Raw genomic sequence first — 11,481 nt, 5'->3', positions numbered from 1 at the left:
CTTTAACCTGGTTGCTCCCAGGCTGCCAGGAGAGTTAGGGGGCTCCTTGTCATGGAAGCTGTCCAGAGTAGTTTGACCAGATGCCTGGGGCCCTTCCAGCTTTGGGCTCTTGGGAATTTCCCAGGATTCAGAGCCAGAAGGTCTATTGAGTCCAACCATGTCACTTTATGATGATGAAGTCAGAGAAAGAAATAAGATGGCTAGGATCACTTCAACATGGAGCATGCTGATGCTCTGTCCCATGCTGCCAACTGCCTCATAGAGAGGGACTCACGTTACTCCTGGTCTGGCAGAACAGGTTTGAAGGCTGGCTCAGGCCTGGGGCTAGCTCTCCAGGGGACTAGTTTTCAGCCCTCTGTGTACCCTCCTCCCCTCGTGCCCCCAGCTCCAGCTCCTGACCCACACTTCCTTGGCCTCTCATTGGCTGTGCCTGCAGGTGAGTCTTCTCTGTCTATCATTGGTCCCCAAAAGGATTTTCAGCCCCTCCTCTGGCTTGGAGCAGCCGGTGACTTGCCTATGAACTGACCCTAGGGGGAGAGCTAACAAAGAATTCATCACTGACCCATGGCCAGATCTTGTGACAGTATATAAAAGACAAAGGTTGCACCCTCTTCTACAGTGTCCTGGCTCTGCACGCTCCTGGGAGAAAGCTTCACTCAGTACTATGGGCATTGGCTTGGGATCATCCTGGCTCCTGGGAGACCTCGCCAGCATCCTCCAGACCGCAGTTCTGCTGGGCCTGGTCCTACTGCTGCTGAAGGGTGGTCAGTTGTACTGGCACAGGCAGAGGCTACTTCGAACCTTCCAGAGCTTCCCAGGCGCTCCTGCCCACTGGTTCTATGGGCACCACCTGGAGGTAAGCAAAGCCCAGAAGGAAGTATCGAGGAGGGAGAGGCACTAGAATGATATGTGAGAGATTGCCCAGTCCATTTGACCAACACAATATCCACTCCAGTGATGTGGCCTATGATGGGGGGGTTTATCACCAGGGGTTCAGTCATGTGAAGAATTCACAGTGGTCATTCTCTTTGGTAAAAGGTAAATTTATTTAGAGCAGAGGGTACAGACAGAATGAGAGGATACAATAGACACCAGGAATGGTAAATATGAAATAGAGTTGGAGAGCATCTGAAAGACAAGTTCCTCTGTGAAACTCAGAATTTACCCAGTGGAAAGGGGGCACTCCATGGGGCATGCCCTTAGCTGGAAGGCTAAATCCTGAAAGTGACTTAGCCCCCCTAAAGAGCCAGCTAGCTCTAAGGAGGAGAAGTAGGGTTGGGAACATAGTAGAATTAGGGAAGATACCACATGGCATGGGGGAAGGGGAAAAAAAAGAGGAAGGGGACAAGGAAAAGGAAGGGGAAGGGGAAAGACAACATGTGACCAGCTGACCCAAAAGAAGGCAGCAACAAGGCCATGTTGTTTTATAGGGAAATTTTAGCCTCAGGTTTTTGACTTAACTTGGATTTCTGACAGTATTACCTTTTGGAAGATGGGACCAAGGAACTAAAGTGCTCTCTATTATCAGAACTTCTTCCTGCTAATTTTTAGCAATTCCTCTGCTAGCCACACCTAACATTAAAGACTTCATCACCAGTATTAGGTCCTGGTCTCAGAATTTCATTCATTTCATGGAATCCCCAAATCCCTGGCACTTCCAAGGCCTTTCTTTCTTTCTTTCTTTCTTTTTTTTAAATTTTTATTATAGCTTTTTATTTAGAAGTTATAGGCATGGGTAACTTTTCAGCATTGACAATTGCGAAACCTTTTGTTCCAGTTTTCCAGATGGTAGGTAGACAAATACATGTTAAATATGTTAAAGTATATGTTAAATACAATATATGTATACATGTCCATACAGTTATTTTGCTGCATAAGAAGAATCAGATTTTGAAATAGTGCACAATTAACCTGTGAAGGAAATAAAAAATGCAGGTGGGCAAAAATAGATTGGGAATTCTAAAAATAGATTGGGAATTGGGTAGTGGTTCATAGTCATCTTACAGAGTTCTTTCTCTGGGTGTAGCTGGGTCAGTTCATTACTGCTCTATTGGGACTGATTTGGTTCATCTCATTGTTGAAGAGGGCCATGTCCTTCAGAATTGATCATCAAACAGTGTTGCTCCAAGGCCTTTTCTTATATCCATTTAACATTTATAAAAACATTCTGTGTTCTTCTGAGGTATAAGGAATTAAAAAGATCCTATGGGATCAGAGGGTCATATGTATGGAACTGCAGAGGACCATTTTGGCAAGTGTGGAAACTAAGGCTCATGAAGGTGAAATTATTTAGCATCATAGTTCTAGAGCTGGAATGGATCTGAGAGGTCTTCTCTATTTTTTTTTTTCCTGAGGCAATTGGGGTTGTGACTTGCCTAGAGTCACACATTTTATAGATGAAAAGATCGAAACTCAGGGAAGTTGTAACTTGCCTCAATCAATAAATCAAGGAAATAGACCTTTATTAAGGACCTGTTATACACCCACCACTGCCCCTATATATATAAGGAAAGACAAATGCATATCAATATGGGATGAAAAAAACACAGAATCTGGGTGATGGAACAAAAAAGTGCTCAGAGAAATGCTATATGATCAATATGTCTGAATTTCAACAAAGCACTGATCCATGTCTCTTAAGCTATCCCGAAGATAAGATGGAAGGATGTAGACTGGCTGACAGAAGAATTAGGTGAATTCAGAGTTGCTTAAGTGACTAGACCTAATGGAGATTGTTATGGTTTCCGGGGAGGTTATCTGGTGGGGTGCTGAAGGACTTTGTCCTTAGCTCTGATGAGTTAGATATTTAACTGGGGCCTTGCATGAAGATCTGTGTTACAGTTATCAGACTGAAGATAACACAAAGCTGAGAACAAAGAATAAATAATTCATCTTCTCCCACCCCAAGTTTTAGTTTTTCCCTCCAGTGCAATCTCTACTTATGCAAGAATCTCTTTCTATATCATGCTCTAGTGGTAATCTACCCTCTATTTGAAGACCTTCAGTAATGGGGAATTTTCTTCCTTATGAAGCAGCTTAGATTCACTTTATTTAACAGATGAGGAAACTGAGGCTTGAGGGGGCTAAAATAATTTGTTCATGGTCACATAGTAAGTAAGTATAAGGTACAGGCACTCAAGGCTAGGTCTACTTGATTTCACTTCTCCCATTATAGCATATTGAGGTTTTCCTGTTTGAAGATCCAAATTTCTGGGATCTGTTGCCAAGAATGAGAATCAGCTGCACTAAACTGTACAGAACACATAAATCTTGTAGTTTGGATATCAAAGACTGAAATTCCAGGTCTACCAGGGTCAGAGTCAAAGACACTCCAACCTCCCTTCTGCCTCCAATGTTCAGCAAGTTTGAATGATGTTGATTGATTTCCAGGAACTGAATTAGGGATCTAATTAACCCTGTGACCTATAGCTTGGATGCTTGAGGGTTAGGTCAAGAACATGGCCAAAGTCAGTTTAGTCAGTGAACAAGCATTTATTAAGTACTTGCTGTATGCTATCCTGTATGCTGTGCTAAATTGTGGGAATACAGATACAAAAAAAAAGTCATTCTCTGCCCTCAAGGATTTTATAATCTAATGGGGTCAGAGGAGAAGAGACAACATATAAAAGGAAATTTAAAAGGGGGTGGGAAGAAGTAAAAAGGAGGACTTTTAATTTGCATTTCTCTAAGTAGTAGTGATTTAGAGTATTTTTGTGTGTAACTATTAGATAGCTTAGGTTTTCTTCTGAAAACTTCCTATTCATGTCCTTTGACAATTTATCAACTGGGGAATGGCTCTTTTTTTTTTTAAAGAAAAAAGTAAATTTGACTCAGTTGCCTACATATTTGAGAAATTAGACCTTAATCAGAGAAACTTGTTGCAATTCCCTCCCCCCTCCACATTCCTGTTTTTCTTCTAATTTTGGCTACATTAGTTTTGTTTCTGCAAAAGCTTTTTAATTTCATGCAATCAAAATTATTTATTTTACTTCCTATAATCTACCCTATCTCTTGTTTGGTTATAAACTCTTTACTTATCCATAAATTTGATAGGTATATTTCCTTAGGTTTATTTATTTACTTATACCACCTTTTGTGTCTAACTCACTTATGGTCTATAGTATAAACAGTTGAATTATGCCTACCTTCTGCCAAATTGACATTCAGTTTTCCTAGAAATTTTTGACAAATGTTAAGTTCTTACCCCAAAAGCTTGGATCTTTAAGTTCATCAAACAATAGATTACCTTGATCATTTACTACTATGTACTATGTACTTAAGCATTCTCTGGATCCATCACTCTAATTCTTAGTCACTACTAAAAGTTTATTTTGAGGATTACTGCTTTATAATACAGGTTGAAATCTGGAACCACTAGGCCATCTTTCTTAACATTTTTTTCCATTAATTTTCTTTATATACTTGACCTTTTGTTCTTCCAGATGAACTTTGTTACTATTTTCTTTAAATCAGTAAAATAATTCCTTGGTAGTTTGATTGGTATGGTATTGAATATGTAAGTTAACATGTAAAATTATCATTTTTATTATATTGACTTGGCCTACCCAATTGTTTAGGTCTGTATTTATATGAAAAGTTTTTTTTTTTTTGGTTGTTGTTATTTATTCACATAATTCCTGGGTTTTTCTTGACAGGTAGATTTTCAAATATTTTGTATTGTCTGCAATTACTTTAAATGGAATTTCTCTTTCTCTTTTTGCTAGATTTTGTTGGTAGTGTACAGAAATACTGATGATTTATGTGGGTTTAAAATAAACTCATATGTGTAATATATATCCTGAAACTTTCCTGAAGTTATTAATTATTTCAACATTTCTCTAAGTATATCATCATTTCATCTGCAAGGAGTGATATTTTTGTTTCCTTGCAGCCTTTTTTATTCCTTTAATTTCCTTTTCTTGTCTTATTGGTAAAGATAGCACTTCTAGCATAATGTTGAATAATAGTAATTGTTGGAATACACCAGAGCTACCTGACAGTGACTGCTGGAGATCCAACCCAGAATGGATCTCCTCTCATGAGAGGATGATATAAGGAGATTGAGAGGCAGTTGCCATTCTCTGACCTCTCTGACTGAGAGACCAGCGCATTGTCTGACTTCCCTCCTCTTCCCTCTGCCTCCAATTTATTTCATTTTCAGTCTAAAACACCTGTGTCAGCAAAGGCTGCCTTGCAACTCCTTCACATGCTATGATCCATAGTTGTGGAGAATTGAGCTGTCCCTTAACAATTCCCCGTTTTTTGTTTTTTGCTGTTATTTTCTTCCCACAGCATGGTTTGCACACTGAGGAATGCAAGCAGCACTATCACTTCTGGATGGTTGTAGCAGGTGTTGATATGAGGCAAACTTTCAAACAGAGGACTATAGTTAGAATAGGCATTTAAGTCTCTCATCAGTCTCCTGGCTTGGCCCTTTAATGTGTTGGCCCATTTAATTATTCTGATTAAAAAACTCTTACTGGGGCTCTTCTTCCTTAACTCTGGAAGGATCCTTCTCACAAATAGCTCTGGTTCTTCTTGTAATTCTTGCCCCACATTGGGCGCCATATGTTGGAATACACAGAAGAGCTGTTGGAATACATGGGAGCCACCTGACAGTGACTGCTGGAGATCCAACCCAGAATGGATCTCCTCTTGTGAGAGGATGATACAAGGAGACTGAGAGGCAGTTGCTGTTCTCTGACCTCTCTGACTGAGAGACCAATTTATTGTCTGACCTCTCTCCTCTTCCCTCTGCCTTCAATTTATCTCATTCCCAGTCCACAACATCTGTGTCAGCAAAGACTGTCTTGCAACTCCTTCAGATGCTATGATCCACAGATGTGGAGGCTCTCAGAGAATTGACCTGCCCCTTAACAAGTAATGATAATGGGTATCCTTGCTTCACTCCTGAAGAGTGAAAACAAAGACTTGAAGCTTATCCCCATTACAGACAATACTTGCTCTTGTTTTTAGAGAAATACCACTTATCATTTTTAAGAAAGCTTCATTTGTTCTTATGCTTTCTAGTGTTTTTAATGGGTGGTATACTTTGTCAAAAGCCTTTTCTGTATCTTTTGATATACTCATATAATTTTTGTTGTTTTTATCATTGATATGCTCAATTATGTTGATAGTTTTTCTAATATTGAACCAGCCCTGTGTTCCTAGTAGAAATCCCACATAGTCAGAGTGTGTGACCTTTGTGATTATATTGCTGTAATCTTCTAGCTAGTAATTTATCAAAAAAATTTTGCATTCATCAAGAAACTTGTTCTATAATTTTCTTTCTCTATTTTTTTCTCTCATTGGTCTAGGTATTAAAACCATATTTATGTCATAAAAGGAATTTGAGAGTACTCCTTTTTTGCCTAATTTTCCAAATAGTTGTGATTAACCGTACTTTAAATGTTTGATAGAATTCATTTGTGAATTCATCGAATCTGGGAGATTTTTTCTTAGGCAGCCCATTTATGATTTTCTCAATTGATTTTTTTCTAAGATAGGATTATCTAATTAGTTATTGTGTAGATGGCTGAAACTCTTGAGTCAATGCACTGAGGTTGGTTTGAGCACTTAAGGCTAATTACCGATTATACATTACTATGGGCATGTCCTTGGGGAATGGCCCTTCTCACTATCTTGTGCTGGCTCGATAATTGGTGTATACCAAGAATTGTAGGAGGGACTAGTGGGTGGAGTAAGATGAGCCAGAGTCACTTTGGCAGTAGAAGAGGGAGAAGGAAGGTCATGGAGATTCTGCTTCCATCCAATTCAATCCTACCTCTAAAAACCAAGAAAAAAGACTAAGGACTTTTGCTTATCCTGACTCTGGCTGATTCTAAGGTATACAGGATGCTAACGTGGTCATCACATTATTGTATTTCCCCTTCTGTTAATCTGGGCAATTTATGTTTTTTTATAAGTATTCATTGACTTCACTTCGATGACCTGGCATAAAAGTGGGCAAAAAGACTCATCATAATTCCTTTAATTTCATCTTAATTTGTGATGCATTTATCCTTTTCATTTTTTATACTAATAATTTGGTTTTCTTCTTTCTTTTTAAAATAAAATTAGCCCACAGGTTATTGATTTTATTGGTTATTAATAAAACCAGAACTTAGTATTATTTATTATTTCAATAATTTTTTCCCCTGAGGCAATTGGGCCTGTGACTTGCCCAGAGTCACACAGCTAGGAAGTGTTAAGTGTCTGAGGCCAGATTTGGACACATGTCCTCCTGATTTTGGGGCTGTTGTTCTATCCACTGCACCACCTAGCTATCCTAATTGTTTTTATTTTTTAACTTTCATTTTTATTCATTTTTCCTTTCATTTTCAAAATTTCCATTTTGGCATTTAAAGTTTGTTCTAGTTTTCTTTTAGCTGCATGCCCATTTCATTGATCTGCTTTTTCTCTCTTTTACTGATGTGTGTATTTAGAAATATAAAATTTCCCCTAATTACCATTTTGACTTCATCTCACAAATTTTGGAATATTATCTCATTATTGTCATTCTCTTTGATGAAATTATTTATTGTTTCTATGATTTGTTTTTTAATTCACTCCTTCTTTAGAATTGTTATTTAATTTCCAATTAGCTTTTAATCAATGCTTTTGCAGCCCTTTAGTAAATGTAATTTTTATTGCATTATGATCTGGAAATGGTGCATTTAATATTTCTGCTTTTTTGTAGTTGATTATGATATTTTTATGCCTTAATACATGATCAATTTTGGCACCATGTATAGCTGATAGGAAGGTATACTTCTCTTTATTCTCTTTGAGTTTTCTTCAGAAGTCTATCATATCTAACTTTTTAAAGTTTCTATTCATCTACTTTATTACTTTCTTATTTATTTTTGGCTAGATTTATCTAGCTCTTAGAGGGGAAAGTTGAGGTTCCCAATTAGTATAGTTTTACTGTCTATTTCCTCTTATAATTCATTTAATTTTTTCTTTAAGAATTTGGATGCTATTTGGTATTTAATATTATATTATTTCATTTTCTGTCATTCCTTTTTAGTAAGATGTAGTTTTCTTGTTATCCCTTTTCATTAGGTCTATTTTTGCTTTTGCCTTGTCTTTAATCATGATTGCTACCCTTGCCTTTTTTTACTTCAGCTGAAGTATAATAGATTTTGCTCCATTCCCTTATTCTAAGTCTATATGTCTCTCTGTTTCAAGATTGTTTCATGTAAACAATATATATTGTTGGTTTCTAATCCATTCTGTTATCCATTTATATTTTATTGATTAATTAATCCTATTCCCATTCCCAGTTATAATTGTTAACTGTGCATGTCTCTCCAACCTATTTTTCTGTTCATCCCTCTCTTTTTATTCTCTGTCCTCTAAAATCTATTTTGCTTTTGATCACTGCTTTCTTTAATCTGCCCTCTTTTTTTTAAATCACCTCTTCTTTCTCTTTCCCCCTTCCCTTCCTACTTACCTGTTGGGCAAGATAGATTTCTATTACCAGTTGAGAATGATATAATTGAAATTAAGGTAAAATGAGACACAAAGCTCCTATCACCAACAATTTACTAGCAAAAAATTAATTAGCCAATAAATAAAATCGCAATATTTTCAGTGATTCAAGACCCCCAAATGAGGGATAATTAAAAAAAAACTTTTTCATTTTCTTTCTTTTTTCAATTATCATTAAAGCTTTGTATTTTAAAAGCATATCCATAGATAATTTTCAACATTCATCCTTGCAAAATCTTGTGATCCAAATTTTTTCCTTCCTCTCATCCTCTGCAGTAGTTGGCAAGCAATCCAACATATGTTAAACGTGCAATTCTTCTATACATATTTCCACAATTATCATGCTGCTCAAAAAAAATTAGATCAAAAAGGAAAAAAATTAGAAAGAAAACAAAATACAGACAAAAATAAAAAAGTGAAAATACTATATTGTGATCCACATTCAGTCTTCACAGTCCCCTCTCTGAGTGCAGATGGCTCTCTTTATCACAAGACCATCAGAACTAGCCTGAATCATCTCATTGTTGTCATGAGTCATATCCATCAGAATTGATCATTGTATAATTTTGCTGTTGCCATGTACAATGATCTTCTGGTTCTTCTTACTTCACTTAGCATCAGTTCATGTAAATCTCTCCAGGTCTTTCTGAAATCATCCTGCTGCTCATTTCTTATAGAACAATAATATTCCATAACATTCATATATCATAACTTATTCAGCCATTCTCCAACTGATGGGCATCCACCCAGTTTCTAATTTTTTGCCACTACAAAGAGGGCTGCCAAAATTATTTTTAGCCCATGTGGGTTCCTTTCTCTCCTTCATGATTTCTTTGGCAGTAGAAACACTGCTGGATCAAAGAGTATGCACAGTTTAATACTCCTTGGGCATAGTTCCAAATTACTCTCCAGAATGGTTGAATTAGTTCACAACTCAATCAATATATTAGTGTGAGGGATAATTTTTATAGACAAAACGTGTAGCATCCAAAAAACAGAATGAAATATCATAAATAGAAAAAAAAACCCAATACAATTGGTTACCAAGTCAGAAGCCTCATAGATGTGGAGAACAAAATAATTGGTTGGAAATTTGGAGTGTGAGGCTAGCAACCTTTCTTCCCATTTTATCACTGGGAAATTCTGATTTAGTCCACTTTTGAGAAAAACAAATGGTTTATAGATAACAGATTTTTTTCTAATTCCTTTAATAGCAAGGATTGCTAGTAGCATAGAATTAAGAGATTTAAAAAAATTGATTTCTAGGAAAATGAACTTTTAAATTTTACTCGGAAAGAAACACCAAACTAATGAACCTATGATGTAATTCAAAGACAAAGAAACATGACTTAGTTCTTGGATGATTGTTATCATCTTCCATATAGAAAGGGCCACAGTTTAGCTTTTTTTTTTCTTTTGAGTTAATTGATTTCTCTTTAATCTTCCCTTTTTATACTTCTCTTGAATTTTGTATTTAATCTTGTATTTAAAAGTGAAATTTTACATTCCGTTATCATCTTTTCATCAGGAATGCTTGAAAGTTCTCTATTTCATTAATTATCTATTTTCCCTTTGGAGAATGTACTCAGTTTTGCTGGGCAAATTATACTTGTTTGTAATACCAGCTCTTTTGCTTTCTGAAATAAGCTATTCCAAGCCCTCCCTTCCTTTAACATGGTCATTGCAAAATCTTGTATGACCCTGAACTGTGGCTCCATGATATTTGAATTGTTTCTTTCTTGCTGCTTGAAGTATTTTTCCTTTGATGTGGGAGCTCAATAATTTGGCTATATTATTTCTGGGAGTTTTCATTTTGGGATCTCTCTTAGGTGGTGATCAATGGATTCTTTCAATTTTTATTTTACTTTTTGATTCTAGAATATTAGGGAAGTTTTCCTTGATAATTTCTTGAATTATGATGTCTAGGGTCTTTGGCTTTCTGGTAATCTAGTAATTCTTAAATTATCTTTCCTTGATCTATTTTCTAGGCCAGTTGTTTTTCCAATGAGCTATTTCACATTTTTTTATCTTTGCATAATTTGGACTTTGCTTTATTATCTTTTGAATTCTCCTGCAGTCATCAGCTTCCAGTTTTGTCGATTCTATTTTTTAAGGAGTTATTTTCACAGTGAACATTTGTGCCTCTTTTTCTATTTGGTCAATTATGTTTTTTTAAAGTATTTTTTGTGAGTATTTTTTGGCCTCTTTTACCAAACTGTTAATTGTGTTTTCATAATTGTCTTCCTCTGTTTTCATTTTTTTTAAACCAAGGTTTTTCCTCTACCACTCTTATTTGATTTTGAAAATTTTTTTTAGCTGTTCCAGAAATTCTTTTTTTGGCTTCAATTCACATTTTTTTGAGGCTTTGTTTGCTAATATTTTGACATCATTGTCTTGCTCCTCTCCATCATCTTAGAAGCCTTTTATGGTCAGGGTCTTTTTTTCTTGTTTACCAATTTTTTTTACACCCTATTTATTCATTTGGAACTTTATTTTAAGATTGGACTCTGTTCCTAGTGTGTATGTGGGAGGGGCTCAATCTCAAGCTTAAGTTAATTCTGCTAAACTAGCTAATTCTGGGGATTTCGAAGTTTTCAATGCTTCAAGGTGGTATGATCTGGGGAGAGATATGGTCACAGCTTTCTTGGTCTGCACTCTGGTCCTTACCCAAGAAGAGTTCATTATCCCTTGAGATTGCAATTGATGCTGTTCCTCAAGGCCCCTTCTCCCTTGAGACTAGAAATGATATTATTCCTCAGGTTCTCTAATTGGGGCCAGAAGTGATACTGCTTCTCAGGACTTTCACTCCCTCTTGATCTAAAATGTTTTTCTCTGCCCTCAAACTTTGACTCAAAAGTGACTATAAGAAAAATGACTCAGAAGTGATTATAAGTTACTAGAGGAGCTAGGTGGTGTGGTGGATAGAGCACCAGCCCTGAAGTCAGGAGGACCTGAGTTTGAGGAATCTAGATATTGAGTAAAAACTAA

At 36.4% G+C, this 11,481-nt stretch overlaps 1 protein-coding gene across 1 annotated transcript in view; it reads left to right on the top strand.

The window, feature by feature from the left end:
• The first annotated feature begins 575 nt into the window (after nucleotides 1–575).
• LOC100924239 (cytochrome P450 4A6-like) overlaps nucleotides 576–11,481 on the top strand; it is a 41,615-nt gene continuing 30,709 nt past the window's right edge. Inside the window, exon 1 of the mRNA XM_031969171.1 lies at nucleotides 576–856. Within this exon, the coding sequence (XP_031825031.1) occupies nucleotides 665–856 (192 nt within the window). The 5' untranslated portion in view covers nucleotides 576–664. The remainder of the gene's footprint in view (nucleotides 857–11,481) is intronic.

The sequence above is a fragment of the Sarcophilus harrisii genome, chromosome 4 (genome assembly GCF_902635505.1).
Source record: "Sarcophilus harrisii chromosome 4, mSarHar1.11, whole genome shotgun sequence".
Classification (NCBI taxonomy): Eukaryota; Metazoa; Chordata; class Mammalia; order Dasyuromorphia; family Dasyuridae; genus Sarcophilus; species Sarcophilus harrisii.
The sequence above is the reverse complement of the archived record's forward strand: the minus strand, read 5'-3'. Positions and strand labels throughout refer to the sequence as shown.